Source organism: Pezoporus wallicus, unplaced genomic scaffold (assembly GCF_028554395.1).
Source record: "Pezoporus wallicus isolate ANWC-B61680 ecotype Strahan unplaced genomic scaffold, APGP_CSIRO_Pwel_v1 contig_2, whole genome shotgun sequence".
NCBI lineage: Eukaryota > Metazoa > Chordata > Aves > Psittaciformes > Psittacidae > Pezoporus > Pezoporus wallicus.
The window spans coordinates 2,691,077-2,709,083 of NW_026639478.1; the positions used below are offsets into that span (position 1 = coordinate 2,691,077).

Here is an 18,007-nt window from a genome sequence, read left to right on the forward strand (position 1 = left end):
CTGCTGCCCAGTGGAATATCTCTATGGATTTGACCCAGCAGCCATGGCAGGGTTGGGGTATGGTCCCCCTCGGTGCCCAGACTTGGGTGCCCCAAGGCATCTGTGCCATGACCTAGGAAGGGCTGCCCTGTCCCAATTACTGGGGGAAAACTGCAGGCAGGGGCATTAGCCTTGGTCTGTGGGAAGCAGAGAAGGGTAATTATAACTTTTCTGTGCATTGGCCAAGTTTTTGTGGATTTTCATAGGAATAAAAGCCATATTTCTTCCACAGAAGCTGTCTGCAGGCGAATCCAAAATACTTGCTTGAAATCAGAGGCTTCTGGAGCTGCCAGAATAGGATCTTGGTATATCCCATCAGGCAGGGGAGAAATGGAGACATGTTTTTTTTGTTTAGCCTTGGCCCCAGAAAACAGGCAAGCTATCTTGGCTGAAGCTTTTGGTGTATGAGTGTGGGGGAAAATTGACTGATAACAGATGCTCATTGTGTAAAATTTAATTCCAAGTTATTAAAGAACTGTAAGCAGGACTTCTCTAGCTTTTATAGTTGATGCTATCACTTTGTATTCATCAAACAATAACTGCTAATACTGTGTGCCTTCTGTTCTCTCTGTATGCCCTTCATTCTGTTCAGATTTCTAACAACACAGCAATGCCATCAAATTTGAAGTGCAGCAGCTGGAGGCAAAGAGAGCATCCTTAATGGGATTACTTTCAAGCAAACACCATGCTCGGGGAGCTAATTGCAAAGTTCACTTACCTGAAAGACGGAAAACTGCTTGGCAAGTGAATGTCTTCACCAGGTCAATACATTTGGAGTAGAAATACCTTATTGACCATAACACTTTGAATTGCTTATCAGTCGGTCATGAAGGAAGGTGGATTACACTGAAGAAAAGCATTAGATCAAAGTGACCGAGTCCACAATTCCTGCTCATAGGGAGCCCACAGACCCTTCTCCAGGCCCCTTTTTCACAAGGCCCAAAAGCCCCTGGGTGGTGCTTTCCCCTTTGTGGGGACAACCAGGATGGAGAGGAAGGTGGAAAACTATGGTCAGCCCAGGGCAGCTGCCCTTCCAGGATCATGGCTTTTGATGCTCTGAGCCTCCCAAACTCAATTTACCTGGGATATAAACATTATGACTGGAAAATGACATGATGCTTGAGACTTTCCCTCGCTTTCCTAACTGAGCTACCTGTCCCACACTGTGGCTGGTCTGATATTGAGGAATCTGAGAGGGGTTTCAGAGATAACAGTGTCTGAGAAGGGCTGGGGAGCCAATGGAAGTGCAGACATTCAAAAATAGTTTCCTTGCTAAGTTAATCTGTTTACACTGGGCATGTGTGTATGAAAACCAGTCATTTCTGCAAGGGTAAATGTCATATACAGTTGAAAGAAGTCTCTGATATATTTTCTATGCAAACTCTAGGTGTGATTAAAGCCAAATTCAAATGTTAAGAGAAGCATCAAAAACATGTGCCATGTAAGCACGCGGATCTGTTTATGCAGTTGCCTCTAATGAGTAGCAATGTCTATGGAAATATTTATATGCTCCATTAAGTGGGACAAGAAAACAATATAAATCTGTTAAGCATTGCATACTATCGTGACATTCTTCAAACAGTAATGCACTTGGTGTTTGCTTCTCAGGGCCTCATTGAAAATGCAGTCCAAACTAAAGATGTGAATTGAAAAGTCAAGAATTAAACTGCATTATACAATAATATGTGGACACTCTTAGCCAGAATTACAGTGTCCTTAATTCAATCTGCTTTAGTTCTCCTTGGAAATGAAATAAATTAAATAAAGGTCACTTTAGGCTTTTTAATTCTTAATGAGAATATTCACACAAAAGTGTAAAGAAATCAAACTAATCCACATTAAAAGACTCACTCACATGCATTTTCTTGAGGCTGCTTCCAGAAACCATACCTGATTCACATGTGGAATTCAGGGAAGATTTTAAAGGCTGACACCTACAGTTCCTCTCTTCTCATTTATCATCTTCTTTTCTCTCTGTGTCATTGCCCAGTCAGCAGATGTAACTGTGTCTGTTCCTTTAGCTCACTGCCATATCTAAACCCACTGTTGGTTGCCACTAGGATTCTGTTTATGAGAAATTAAATATGTGATAGAAGGGTGGAAAGTGTGATGGTTGCTTAATATGCAATAGCTTTTTTTTCTTCCCTAAAGAGACAAAAATGAGGGGTTGCTTTACATTCACAGTCAGATTATGCTGCAGTAATTGCGTAGGCAAAGAAACTAAGAGACAAGAGGTTTCCTCCATATTAAAGGCATTTTCTAGATGAAGAATAATTTTACAACCAGGGAGGCTGCTGTACCCCCAGGTCAGCAAAGACTTAAGAGGGGATGCAGCTTCAGCATGCAACATGGCAGTGAGCGAGTTAGCTGCTGGGCTGTCCTGAGGAACACAGGCATGTCACCCAGAATTCTGTGACCGCATCTTAGGGAACACCTCCTGTAGTTGTGGTGGGAAGCACCAAGACAAGCAAAAGTGCACAGACCTCTCTGGTATTTTTAAGTATCAATTACGTGAGACTTTTGTAAAACAGGTCATGACATGGGGAGTGCATGCAGCTTCTGGGTTACAAGATAAGAAGCTCAGCCTAGAAGGAGGTTTTGCAGAGGGTCACTGTAAGGTAATTTTGTGATTAAGCTTATTCTTGGTTAGCTGATCCTAGACATGCCTCATGCAAGTGAGGGCATGCTGGGGAACACGCAGAAGAGGAAAACTGAAGAATGCATTAAAAAACCCTTTATACTTTGCTTAAATATTCGTTGAGGTATGGGCTTGTGTTTGATGCTGATGCAGGTTAGTTACCCTATGTCTATCACATTTACTGTTTTTCTTATCATCTCTGTGGATTATGGAAGAAAGTATTTATATTGTGAACTATGAGGCTGCCAACCACACTTCTATTTGTTCTGTCAATCCTGTTTTTCAAGAAATCATTAAAACTCTTTTCTTAACAGTTATTTATGATGAAGTATAGAAAATAGGTTGAAATTTTTGCTCACAATGTTAAGTGAATATATCATGTTCAGATCAGACACTCACAAGCTTGTTTTTTAATACTCAAATATGCTATATTTAGCATAAACTGCAGTTACAGTTCAGTTTTCATGACTTGGAAACATAAATGATGGGCCCTGAAACTGTGACGGCAGATTCACAGCTACAGAGCCGTGCCTGAGGTGCTACAGGGAACACCAGTCTGTGGGACAGTTTCTAAAAATTCATGATCTCCGAAGAATGCTGAGGACTAAGAACTCTATCTTATTATTAAAAATGTCTAGTAATTGAAGCAGATTGCAGAAAAAAAACCCATCCTTCTTTGTTTTCGTATGAAGGTTTCAAGCTAGAAGATTTGGCAGAGCAAAGCTGTAATTCTTTGGTGTCTAGGAAGGTGGTGCTAAACTACAAATTATAGCCAAAGCCGAGAGAGCTTGCTTTCTGTTGCATGTAAAGGACTTCATCATGCTAGTTAACGTTTCTTGAAGCCAATAAAGATTGCAGAAGGAATGTGAAGAGAGTAAAAAAAGAAGGTAAAAGGGCTTAGGCTAATATTATTTAATATCTCCTAATAAAGTTCCAGTGTTAACACAGAATCACAGAATGGTTAGGAAAAGGACCTTAAGATCATCTAGTTCCAATCCCCCTGCCATGGGCAGGGACACCTCACACTAAACCATGCCACCCAAGGCTCTGTCCAACCTGGCCTTGAACACGGCCAGGGACGTAGTATTCACAGCTTCCCTGGGCAACTCATTCCAGTGCCTCACCACCCACACAGTAAAGAATTTCTTCCTTATATCCAATCTAAACTTCACCCGTTTAAGTGTTAGGAAAGCTCAACCCATTCTGCAGTTTCTATTAGTTTTGTTGTGTGAGAAGAATCAAGATCTGCTCTCAACTTCATGGTTTTATTCAGGCAGCCCGTTACATTGTGAAGCAACATGTGTGCTCCCACAAATGACGTGGTGCTACGGCTCCTGTTTGTATCAGAAGAAAGCTGCATCCAGCTCAGAGAAATGTATTTTATTCTTTATATGCATAAAGATGTTCCTACTGCTCTTGAGCGACCGGTTTCATTCTTTTATGCATAAAGCTCTATGGTTTGTTTTGGTTTTTAATCTGAGCTTAAAAGTGAGCTTCTGTTTCTTGTCACATTCTTTTTCAAGTCCGAAAAGCTTTTCACTAAAACCAGAGATTAATTGCAGCGCAGGGATGTGGGATGCCCAGGAATACCAGGCTTGGGCTAGTGGACAATTTAGCCCTTCATTATCAGCACTAATATTACCAGTTTCCTATGAAACTTCCTGTATGATTATGGATTTCTTGAGGTATGGCTTGACTTTACTTAAATGTCATGACCTATTATGTAATTGTTTCTTTACCCATCACTCTCATAGACAAAAGTGATGAGATCTTCTTCCTGGAAAAATGCTTTTGAGTGCCTGACTTGAAATATGTTTAAGAAATGTGCTTCAGAGTTTCTGAAAACTTGTCCCTCTGGGTTTCTCAAAATCATTGTTTTATTCTGAGGGCTCCTGCCTGCTTGCCCAGGATTTCTGCCATTTCCCTTTGTTACCTGATTCTCATAACACTCATTTGTGACAGGTGATTATTATAGCAGAGAGAAAGACAGAAATGCTTGCTCCAGACCCACAGAAGGGATGGATGACAGAATTTAGTTTAGAATCAGTATTTCCCGAGTCCCAGCCCTGTGCTCATTATTGTTTTAAGTGGTGCAGAAAGTATTTGTATCATTACTGACAAGCCCTTATTACTACCAAGTAAATAATTTTAGTGTGAAAGTGCTTGTCATGTAACCCTATACACTGTGATAAAAGCAGTGATATATAGGCAGTTCCAAAAATATGCACATTATTTTTGTCTTTAAAACCCTAGTGAGATCTGCTGGGTGAGTGCAGAAAGCATGGCCCCAGGAACGTGTGTGGTATGAAGAGGTCTGAAAGACCAGCCAGCAGCTGGCCTCCAGCAAACCACCTCTTATTCCCAGGGAAGAGATCAATGACCCTTGAATTAGAGACAGAAACCTTCCCCGGGGCTCCAAGACTGAACAGAATGTAATTTTCAGAAAGCCATCAAATGTGTGCCTTTGAAAGGTGGAGACTCCCATGAGTATCAGACCAGAGGCACAGCAAGCAAAACCCTTTATGTCATCTCAGTGACTTCAACATGGATATCTATGGGCTGGTTGCTTCTGAACTCTATCACAAGGTACAGCAATGGAGCCACATCAGACTGGGCATATAGCAGAAGTATTTAATGCTCTCACACAGCAAGATTGCTCACTGACTATGGTGTTGCCTAACAACGGTCACAGGAGCATGTTAAATCTGAAAACATAGACTTCACTCTGCGGAATACGTAGTCATTTTCTTCACATTACAATGATTTCTTTTTTTAGAGCATTAATTTTCCTTTGATCTTGTATGTTTTGGTATTTATGTTGTGGTGGATAATTATTTTGTAGACAACATGTAGAACACTTTGCTTGGACAGCACAGGGCCAGTCCTCTGTGGAAGGGAAGTCACTATGTCACACCCCTCATGTGGGTGGTACAGCACGATGGCTAGACTGTGGTTAAACAGGGCTGACTGTGACATTGGCAGTCGGTTTACATTGATTACATATATCTAATATTAAAAAAATAAAAATAATAAATACATATATATATATTTTACATCTATTCCATGAGTCTATGATTTTCATTTTCGTATTCCATCCCAAAGGCTGACAACTACCGGCAAATGTGGCACTATTTTTCTGGCCTTTACCATTACAATGCAGGATGGAGCGAGAGATTATCAAGGAGAAACTGCCATCATGATTCATTCAGTGCAGGAGAGATTAGAGATGACAGGTTCTAATCATAGCACAAATACATCCTTGTCCTTATCTGATTTCTTCTTTTTAATTCTCCTTGAAGCATTTGCCACTGAGAGATGTCTGGAGTTTTTGTAGATGTCAGTCTTTGAACATTTGGATGGAGTGCTGGACATGAGTTAAAAAATGAAGGGATTGATCTGAGCCACCATCCAGAATTCACCACTTGTGAGTTCACGTGGCTTATGCAGACCACAGTGATCTCAGATCACAGTAGGAATATCCCTGGAGACCTAACTTGGTCTGTAATGGTAGGTGTCTGCTTCTGAATGGCCTCAAGAAGCTGGTTTACTTTGATGTTCCATGAAAAGCTTACCAAGGTGAGGTCAAGAATGTATATACATACACACATATGTATATATGTATGTAGATATTTCTAGTACATATATAAAATATACATGATACAACATATACACTTTATATATTGATATATTTTTATGCATATGCATATATATGTATTTATGCAGAAACATATGACATGTTAATATGCTAATAATTGCAGAATGTGGCAGATGTCTGGTTTGGATGACATTGTTCTTCAGAATTAATTCCCCTTAATCAGGTTTTGATGGGTCAGGGATGAATTCCTTGACTTTTGGATATAAACCACTGTATATCATATGATATATTGATATAATCATACCTCCAGATTTTCATGGGGAATACACTGAATGTTATACTGCTGCTTTTTCATGGAGAAATCAGACACTCAGTAAAATTAAAATGATTTTCCTGGAATCCTTTCACTTTATTTACCTTAACATAGAGTAAAATATTTTGTAACTGTAAGACTTCCTGTCATCCAGATGATGCTGAATTACAGGCTGTAGCCACTGACTTCATACTACCTTTTAAGTAAGTGAAGCATGATGGAAAAAGTTGTAAAAAGCCACAGCAGAAAAGCCACCAGCTCTAGAAACCTTGGAAACAGAAGGTGTGATATTTCTTCATCAGCTTTCGTTCTGCTGGATTAAATATAAGTAAAGAAGAGAAATACAGACATGGAAGTTAGGCATAATATTTTGAAGGAAAACAGAAATAGATTTAGAGGCTGGCGGGACTCCTTCAAAAAAGGTGCTAAAGAGGAAATTCGGGGAAAAGAAGTGGGAAGAATAAAAAGAAAAATAGTTAAGTGGGATATCTTTCATGGATGTTTTCAGGAAAAAATAGTTGTGGCTTACTATGAGGCTTTTATGCTCAAGGCAGTTGATAAAAAAGTTGCTTTCTGTCCTAAATCTTGATATGTGTCAGTTATTTTTCTCCATCACTTTTATCCTTACCAGTGTTACACACTTGAACACGGTGGTTTTGCAGTCCCAGGAGGAGGAGAAGGTGCTTGGATCTCACCAGGTATTATGCCGAAAAGCAGCTGGTGGCATTCTGCAAATCTGCACCCTGACAAGTATGTGGCTTCATGTTATTAAACACAGGGTAATGCATGACCCCAGAAAGCATACAAAACAGCAGTTCATTTCCAGCCCCTCTCTGGATGTTGTAGCACTAATGACGCAAATCAGTTGTCAGGGAATATAGCCATGTTATGTGTGTAACCGTAATAAGGCACTGCTATGGCTGAGTTCATTGTTTCTAGGGGGAATAAAAAAGAAATAGAGTTTGGATTCAAATTGCAAAGCAACCCTGTTCCTGTAAGAAGTGAAAACACACTTGGATAAATGAAAGTTAATAGAGTTAATTGTGGGGAGTAATACAAGAAGGCAACTCATGCTAGAGAACATAATCGTGATTCAGATAACGGGGAATTGTAATTAAATAGAAATTGGATAAACATGATTATCCTGGAAACGTTTCTCAGCACAATACCGGGAGGTTTTAAGATGCAGAGGCAGGCACATGTACATGATCTGGAAGTAAAGATCATGTACACCACTGCCAGCTCTCCTGTGTATTCCACCACTGCGGCTGGTTGCCCATGCTGCTGCGCTGTGTCAGGCCATAAACTGAGTTAACTTTGAAGTCTATTTTGTCTGCAACTGTAATTGGCAAGTGATCTCCATCTTCATCCCAAACCCCAAGATTTCTCACGTAGCAAACTTTCATATAGATGGGTAAATATTTGTACTTGTCATACATGCCAACTAAACCTGATACTTTCTATTAGTTTAAAATCCGTGATACTTTTAAGATGTACTGTGTCATATCCTTTATGTCGATAATTATAAGCTTACTATGTTTTTTTCCACAACTTGTATTACTTTTTATGTGGCTGCTTAAAATGAAATGCAGTTTGATAACACTGAGAGGCAAGCAAGAGGCTTTCCAAACTGAACTCCTTTACTGAAACATATACTTGTGTTTCTTTTGAGTTACAAATATTCCTTGATGACCTACCAGAGATGAAGGGAATCATATGTATTCCTCCTAGGACAACCGCAGACTTCCAAAGAGACTTTTTTTTTTTTTCCTTTTCTTTCCTTTTACTTGCAAAATATTTTTGGTACATTTTCAACTTTTAACTATGTATCATTATTAAGAAAATCTAAATATACTGAATTTGAATACAGGATGGTACTAATTCACATTATAATTCCTATAAATTATTTTACATAACTCATGCAGAATAAAAAATCCTTGAGAATTTAATAAGAACAACTGTTAAATACTTCTGCTGTTCCATTATTTACAGTACAGGTTGGAATGATTGTTTCATGATTCTTGGTATATTGTATCGTAATGACTTCCCAGCTGCCTAAGGAGAATTTGCACTGGAGTTCTATTATTTATTCTGAGCAAGCGAACACCTCTCTAGGGAACAAGCCCATCCGCCCCACCAAAAAAGAGGTTGAGGGGAGATCTTTTTGCTTTCAAATTTCTCCACTTTTCCAGTACCAACTATATTCAAAATCTTCAAGCAGGCTTCACAACCCCATATACAGAGGCCAGTTATAAGCCCTCACTGTCATCTTTAAGCTTGCTCCTTGAAACTAGGTGGCTGATCATTTACACACTGTAATAACCTCCTAAGTATTAGAATAGCATCCCTTGTGATAGTGAGATGTGCCTGAGAACAAAGCGAATTGAAATTATTTGTGAAAACCCCCAGCACATCCTCTTTGTCTTTTTATTTCTGCATCTGCCCTGTGACACAGTAATTGTCTTACATTCCTGTCTCCTCTCCTTGTTAAGTGAGTTTGTTGAAGTTTGCTGCATCAGACATACATATATTTGCAACCATTCCCAAGATCATGACTCCATTACCTAAATCGATTGTTGAAACTTGATTTCTGTGCTGGAATTATTTATGTATCAGGGTAATTTTTAAACTCAGTCAGTCATGCACAACAGCATTTTTCATTTCCAGTCTAAAATTCCATTTCCTTTGCAAGATCTTCTGTTTACTGAAGCTTAGCAAGTAGTCATTTTTTATATTTTAAAGTTTTCACAAAATTAATTTCCTGAAGGTCTATTTCTTTCTGTCACAATACAGCAAGTATACACAGGGCCTAGACTCAGAGGTCATGTAGATGAGAGAGTAACATAATTATTCCCACAAACCAGCTCAAAGGATCGTGGCTGCCTATACTATATGCACAAGTTTTGGCATGCACAAAAATGAAGGCAGAGACACCAAAGTTAAGACAAAGTTACACACTACCTCAAGTACATTTTGAGTAGTTTACGACACAATGTTTCTGGGAAAACAGTTTTTCACTGCTGAGTGAATTATTTTCATTTCCTAAGGGAGAACTGGGTTTTGAGCATATGTAATTTTATTAATTCTGCAACAATCAAAACTTAACTCTGGAAAATTTGTTTAATTTCCATGAAAAGGTTATTGTTTGAGCTCTGACTTCCTGGCCATGATTTTTTTTTCCCACAGCTTTAGTAACAGTAACATGACAGATTCACATCAGAAAGTAACCCATATATGCTGCAATTTTGTGCTTTTCAGAGAGTAAGAGGAAAGAGCTTTAAGAAAACACTGAGATACTTACTGCCTGTGTTACTGAAAAGCAAAGATGAACCTTCCAGTTACCCACCCTTCCATAAGCTAGCCTGTTGTTGACATGGTTTACAGTGGCTTTCAGGCAGCTTGACATGGTAGAAACCCATGAAGGCAAGGCAAATATAGTGTCGTATTTTCTAACTTAAACTATGTATTTTTAGGTAGTCTTGGTTTGCAAAAGGTGAAGAACGATTACATTTTTATCAAGGTATACTATGGGCTTAAGGCTAGTGATTATGGATTCTAAACGTACATAGCTGGCAGTGTTTCTGATGTGCTCTGACAATCATGCTCTGTCTTGCATTCATGACAGAACTCTTCCAGAGATGGTTCTCAGTAACCACAACAGTATCACAGATGCTTATAGTAACCGGACATAAGCGGTGGCAGGTAAATATGGAGTGTAATGTTATCATTCAGTACTGCAACAGGTTGCAGTGAAGCAATGAGGGCCTTAACTATCTTCTTCTTATTTGATTGTAAATCAATTAGGTTAGTTTGGAAATTTCTTCTGAATCAGAAGTTTTGGCATATGAAATGCTAAGAATTGGGAAGAGTCATAAGTCAAAAGGTGTTAGTAACTCTACTGCTTTCAAAAAAATAACATGAAGAACAATGGGAATCAATTGCTTTCATTATTTAAAGACACAGTAAAAGTCAGTTACATTGTGTACAGTGTGGAAACCCCCAAATGCTTTGCAGTTTAACACAGATTGGCATTGGTGGCTGCTCTGATATAATGGTTAACTCTGTCCACATTACTGGGATGAATGTGTGATTCATCTTCACTGAATACTTTCAAACATTACGAGGATCTGACTGAAATCAAGGTTGTAGTGATTAAGGCAGCTACCGGGTGTAACAAAATATTATCTACAGTTGTTATGATTATGCAAGTGGGATTACTGGGAGACAGATCAACAGGATAGCTTAAGTCCAGAGTAGTATTACTGAAGGTCTACATATAGTATTCATGGCATTGTATGAGAGAACACTGTATGAACTTCAGAACAGTCCAAATATACCATTAAATAATCGCATAGTAACGACTGCTAACTGAACATCAGTGCATACCTAATGCAGGGATAATTCACTAGTGAACTAAGAAGCTGGTAACACGATAGGTAACTACAGAAAAATACAGTAGTTGGTATTTTAATAAAGTGGTTAAATGTAAGAAACTAAAGCTTGAATGTTTTTGATTGGTGCTACGTGGCAGATCAGCACAACTGAGTTTGATTACTAATACACAAGGTTATGCTTGCTTCTGCCATGCTGCACTAAGGAAGAAACCCAGGTGAAAAATTTTGTCATGAGCTGAACTTTTGACTTTGGGTAAACCTACATGCATCTGATTTCCAGAATATTTACACAGTTGATGGAAATACTGTGAACAGTGCTGAGTGGCTACAACTCCATGGAGCAGCACAGCAAACATTACAATGAGCAGACAGTGGTGTTGTCCTGTTATTTAGAAGACACTGATAATGAAGTCTTTATCTTCAGTCATTTGTCACAGGTGTGTTTCTACACAGTTCCTATCGTTACGTTCCTTTGGGCTAGATCTCCTATATATCATTTTACTTTCTATAAAGGCATCCAGAAAGAAAAACAGTGAATTTGCCTACACTTTATTGCAGTGTTACTGGAAAATGCAAGCAAAGAAAGAAAAAAAAAAAAACCCATCCAAATCTAACACCTTGGTATACTCAGTTTTTGGGTGTGCAGAAGTATTATCCAGCATTAAACTGTTTATTACAAACCATTATTTTCCTATGTCAAAAGTAATTGCCATAAGTGATGGCTCTACTATTATTTCATTGGCTTCACTTCAAATCCTGTACCTGTTATTATGAAAGACCTCAATGGAGGCCCTGAGAGGCTGCTTCCTTGTAACAGAACCCCGAAGCTGCAAGATACAACTGAGAATACCAAAGAATTCATGCAGTCTGGAGACACCAGTATCATCCTGTACTCTATCAGGTGAGACAGTAACTTTGATCAAAGGCTATCTGTTGTCTTCTACGATAATGGTTCTTCTAGGATAGGTATCAACGTCCACAAATATGTAGCGGACCTCAAGTCTTCCTCTCTCAGGATTCTGTGAGAAAAACAATTTCAGGCTGTTTTGGTTTTGTTTTTTTAATCTTTGGTAGTTTTAAACTCAAGATTAAGCTTGTCAGCTGTATCAAACAATTGTACGTACCTCTTTGACTTCCACATGGACTGCTCCCCGCTTCCCTGATTCAGAGCCCTCAATATAGAACTTCAAACGCATATGTTTCAGTCCATCCTTTATGTATTCAATGTGACTAAAACAGCAAAACAAAAACCCAAGCCACCCAGCAAGGATACATGTTATATGCTAGTTAAAATACAAACAACTTCTTTAGAGGAGCTGCTTAACTATTTTGTAAGAAAATGTATTCCGATGCAATCCTTATGCTACCATGGGTTCATTCTCTCTACTCCTCTTCTGAAGCTCTGCTGTGAGTATAAGGACTAGTGGAGTTAGAAGAACTACTAGCAGTTGAGGATTAACAGACTAAGTGCTTATATGTCCTCACCCCAGCCCTCCCCTTGAAACTCAACAGCAATCCAGTGGCTAAAAATTCTGGAATTTTCTTGCATTTATTCTAAAGAACCCCCAGATTCAGAGCCTGACATGCAGAAAGGAACACCCCCATCATCAAGACTGGCAGGGTTTTGGGTTTTTTAGGCACTTAAAATGAAGGTACCAAGCCAAAGCACACAAACAATGTTTTGTTAACTTATCAATTATCAGGTTGGTTAAATCAATCAAAACAAACACTTCACTATATGCTTGACATATTTTGGCAATAATTTTGTTCTACTAAAGTTGTGCAACTTTAGCACTGATATCAAATCTCCAGTCTAAATGCTCATATTTAGACTGGAGTTAGGTTATGCTCAATATCAGATAAAGGTCATGTTACTTTCAAGGTGACCAATTCCAAAAACTAATGGTCAAACTAGAGTTCTGGTGCCAGCTTATGTTTCCTACTGAAATTACTAACTGCTGCATACTACCAAGGGCTTATTTTCATCAGTCATGCTCAGATACACACTGTGAATTAAACTTCCAATATGTTTAAGGTGACTTTATGGGTTACACAGAACAAAGATGAACGAAGAGCCTTATTGCAGTAAATTCATATTCAAGGTACTCATAAACATACACAGAAATCTGCCCTTTTTGAGACATCCTTATACTGCAGACACAAACGAAGTCCTCAGCTCAAAAGTTTGTTTTAAATACTAAACTTTCAAACTGATGGAAATACTAGGAAAGCTTATAGTGCATTTACTTATTTACATAATTTCTTTTACAGACAGGTGCTTAAAACATTTAGTGCATATCCTTTTCATTAGCAGCTCCACTTTAAACACTTTTTCACAGTCTGGTGAAAAGATAAAACTTCCACCAGTAAATATCACTTTCCTCTGAGGAAAAAAAAAAAAGTTTCTCAATTTCATGGTTCAAGTTATGCATCTGGGCTTATGTGTCCCATCCTGTATGAAATCTCCTCAGGCAAATTCAAGTCAAAGGACGAAATAAAGACAAAGCCCCTATTGCGTTATAGGGCAGGAAGGATTCACATTTTCTAAGAATTACTTCTGTTACTTCCCTCAAATACACTGATGAAAGGTTTAGGTGAGAGATGTTCTGTTAAATACACAGTATAGATGTAGCCTCAAGTACCAAAAATCAGTTTAAGAAATGGGCAGCCAATACTGCAGATCAGCTTGGGACAATATAATCACTGCAGTGATTACAACCTGTACAGTCAGTCCCAGCCCAGCTTTAAAGAGAGCAAGTTGTAAAGTCTGAAATTTAGTACCTCCTGCTCTTTCTGGCCTGATAAAAACTACTGCTTCAAAAGGAGAAAAAACTCTTCAGGAACAACTTTTCAAAGCACGATTTCACTCTATTTGAGGGTTTCAGACTGTAAACTTCAGTCAGATCCCTGCTCCCCAGATGCATGTGTAGGCCTCTGTACTGCTCCCTTCAGACTCTTCCTATTCTTGGAAGAGTCCAGCTCTATGTTTACTGTTCTGACCATTGCTTGTTTTGAGGCACTCAGAACTGGCATTTTGTATTGTATGTATGCTGTACTTAGCAGTATGTGCTCCACAAGATGTACCGCAAAATAATGCTTTCGTTTTCACTCAAAAGTAACAGTGTATGTCACATGCAGTTCATTAATCTAGATCTAGCTTTCTATTATGAGACCTAAAATGTCTCCACAGTGCCTGTATGGGGCAAACACCAAAGGGCACCTGACAAGCTGTCGTCTTCCTCTTCTTGTTGCCTCCCCATAACCTTTAATGGATTCACCAAAAACACCGATTATCTACAAGAGAAAAGAAGCTTTAGTTGTCAGAAGGTATCACATTGAAACAGATATTCCAGAAATGCTATGAATGCATTTCACTTTCAACAAAATGCCCCTTCCGAGTCTGATGTGTCAAGGGTAGAAGAGTTTATGACAGAGAACAGTGTAAGGAAAATTCCTCTACATTTCAGTGCTTTTCTTGACAATCACATATTAGATGTCTAAAATCCCACTATCTTCCATTTGTACTGTTCTCTGCAATTATGACATTTTAATCTGTGTTCTTACTGTATATTTTATACTTTACTGACATTTTGTGTAAAATGGAAAAAAGAAAGCATGAAATATTTGATCATGTCTCCTCCAAAACAGTATGTTTCAAAGTTTAAAATGCAAATGCATTCCCCTTCACATTATCTAAAAAACATTAAGAAATTCATTTTTTTTTTGCCCAGATCTGTAAAGCCAGACCAAATTAACCTAGTTTTAACCTAGTTGGTTAAAAAGAGAGGGTGATTTTTACTGCATAAACACTGCAGATAAGTTTTAATTCTACAAACTTGTTTCAAACCAGACTCCATTGTTATTCTAGTGACAACCTGTTACTTCTTTTCTAGGCTATCCTCCATGGCATCTGTGGCAATCTTGTTTGAAAGTTATTTCATGCATTTCTTGGTGTGCCTGAAGCAGTGGCTTTTAGAATCCAGCGTTAAGAGTGACTTTTGTTTACATCTAGCTACCTTGTGTGATAACATGACTGTTCTCTCTTTTTCTGTTAGCCACGGGAATGCTATCTGTGTTTCTCATGAAGAATTTAAATTCCTGAATACTTATGCAGTGCTTCACAGTATGACTGAACCTTAGTGAAGTGTCACAACAGACGTGTGAGATTCCTTGTGCAAACTTCTGACTCAAAGTTAGACAGTAAACTACTGAGAAACAGAAACTTGTGACTAAGGTTCAAAAACAAACCTCAGGGTGAGATCTGCATTTCTCCAAGGCATCTCCATAGATCTTACTTGGACTAGAAGAAGAGAATAGCTCTTTAAAAATCACATAAAACAAACCACCTGTAACAGAAACAACAGCAAATGGAATGAAAACTAATCAAACCAGACGGAATTAATGAAAAGCATCTTCTAATAAAGAATATAATTTTTAGAAATAACCTGTAACACCAATTCCAACAAGCACCACAATAAAATAGGTAAAGTCTCTTCCAGCATCTTTCACTGAAATAGACAGAAAACAAGCAGGAGTTACAATCTTGTACAGTAAGATTTGCATAGTTTTCTTCTATAAATGCTCTACTATTTGTCTGCAGCTCAAATAACATTTTGGCACAAAAAAGAAATCCACTAACAGCTTCATAATGCCTCATCACTAAAAGAAAGAGACCATGGAACATCTCTTATCCTGTACACAGCTTGCTTATACCTCTGTACTTAACCTTATTATTTTCTGTTTTCCTACTAGATGTTTTCAAGACCCAGAGTACTTACTGCTACTTTATGTGTACATGACAGTTTCTTAAGAAGTAATGAGGTATTTAGCACTGTAGTATTCATGCTACTGTGTAAACCCACAATCACTGCAATCCTCATACAATGAAAAAGTAAAAAATGAAAAAGCATAAGCTTATAAATGGCACTGACTGAAAAGAACTAATTTTATGAATTTTTAATTAAGTGAACAATGAAAAGGAAGGATATTAGACCAAAATATGTATTTTATTTGAGATCATTAACTGCAGTTTATCTGATTAATTTTATCTATTAGTTTTGAAGTGGCAGCATACATGCAAAAAAATCCCTTAAAACAGTCATATGAGATTCTCTGTTACAAAATATTTTTGAGAACCTGGAAAGAAACTACTGATTTGCTTAGGTGATAAAGTTGTGCCTTTCAGTGAAGTACAAGTTACTGGGGAAAATTTAATCACAGTTTCTCCTGTAATCTTCTAACCAGTTGAGGGTGTTTTTCCAAAATCTTTTCAAAGCACTTAGAATTTTTGAGGTTAATTATGCAGAAACCACTTTTCACTGAAGTGAGTGAGAGCAACCAAAGTGACAGCCATCCTATAAACTAGCATCACATGTAGACATTTAACTATTTTCTAGAAATAAACTTGTTTCAACAGCTTCAAGGTTGGCTGTGCGCAGTAGGTTTGCCTTTTGAAAAGGAAAATAAGAGGCGACTACACATAACATCACAGTATAGTTTGGGTTGGAAGTGACCTTTAAAGATCATCTAGTCCAACTCCCTGCAACAAGCAGGGATATCTTCTGCTGCCCAGAGCCACATCTAGTCTGGCCTTGAATGCCTTCAAGGATGGTGCATCCACCTCCTCTCTGGGCAACCTGTGCAAGTGTTTTACCACCCTCATTGTAAAGATTTTTTTTCCTCACATTCAGCCTGAATCTCCCCTCTTTTAGTTTAAAACCATTACCCCCATCTTATTGCAACACACCGTGCTAAAAGGTCTTTCCCCACTTTTCTTATAGGCCCCTTTTAAGTACTGAAAAGCCACAATACGGTCTACCTGGAGCCTTCTCTTCTCCAGGTTGAGCAACCTCAACTCTCACACTCAGCCCTTCCTCGTTGAAAACCTTATCCCTGATTATGACTTAACCACTAATAAGCAAGCTGTTTGGAAGAAGCCACTAATTTCTGTTTTACTTGTGCAATACATAAACGGATCAACTGCTGCAAACAGAAGGACGTGGAAAGAAAGGGCTCGGTGTTTTAAATTCCTGAGTTTGGGGGCTGTACGATCTCAGCTGCAGCAGTACTTTTCTCCGTGCCAGCACACAGTGCTCCCACTCACAAGTGACTACAGCCCGTCTTACCTCTCTGAGCAGCCGACAGCAAAGTTTCTCCTTTCTCAGCCCTTTGCAGGGCCACATGTTTGCTATCATCGCTAGGTTTCTCAGCTCTCACCCCCCCGGCTTGCGTCCCGATACTCCTCCGGGCGGCCCGGAGTAGCAGGGCGGGCTCCCTGCAGTGAATTTGGTGCCGCCACCTCAAGCACAGCCGGAGGCACTGCCAGGGCGCCGTCTGCAGCAGGGCCCAGCCATGGGGAGCGAGCAGCCGCCTCCCCAGGGCGGTTCGCACCCCCTCGCCGCCCTGCCAGGCCCGCGCAAAGGAGGCGGGCAGCATGCCGGGGCTCCGCTCCCAGCCGCCCTCAAGGAAGCACGCCCGAGCTAAACGGGAAGCTTCCGCTACAAGCCACCGTCCCCACGGGGGTTCTCTCGGGGAAGAGTCAGGGCAGCTCCCCACCCAGAGCGCGGCTCCCCAGCCGGCGCTCCCGGTCAGGAATCCCCATTAGCCTTTACCGGGCGGTAGCGGCCACTCGCCGCTACCCCAGCGGAAATCTTCCCGGGGACGACGGGGAGGACGGCAGCAGTGGGCCTTAGGAGCGGTAGTTTAAACGGGCTCCCTCTTGCGCCCGCCGCTAAGAGCGGCTCCCAGCAACATCACTACAGCGACCGCCATGCCGAGCGCCGCCGCCATCACGGGGCGGGGACACTCAGCCGCTAAAGGTCCCGCTCACGTTTTTAGGCTTTTTAATATATGTAAATTATATATATATATATTTGCTTTTTTATCTTGCACACATAGGCGCCTAACAGCAATGCAGGTGACGTTTCCACCAGAGAACGGCTCTGGCTTCACGGAGCCGGCGCAGCGGCTCACTACGGGGAGCGGAGCGCAGGACGCCTTGACAGGGGCTCATGGCGGGAGTCAGTGCG

The 18,007-nt window shown here is 39.8% G+C and overlaps 1 protein-coding gene across 1 annotated transcript; it reads right to left on the reverse strand.

Annotated features, from left to right (window-relative positions):
• Positions 1-10,366: 10,366 nt before the first annotated feature.
• TIMM21 (translocase of inner mitochondrial membrane 21) lies at positions 10,367-17,484 on the reverse strand. Its single transcript, XM_057414756.1, has 6 exons — positions 17,105-17,484; positions 15,425-15,487; positions 15,228-15,325; positions 14,200-14,273; positions 12,104-12,209; positions 10,367-11,998 (listed from the first exon to the last, which is right to left on the reverse strand). The coding sequence occupies exons 1-6, from the start codon at positions 17,412-17,414 to the stop codon at positions 11,906-11,908; spliced, it is 744 nt and encodes a 247-aa protein (XP_057270739.1). The 5' UTR covers positions 17,415-17,484; the 3' UTR covers positions 10,367-11,905.
• Positions 17,485-18,007: the final 523 nt, after the last annotated feature.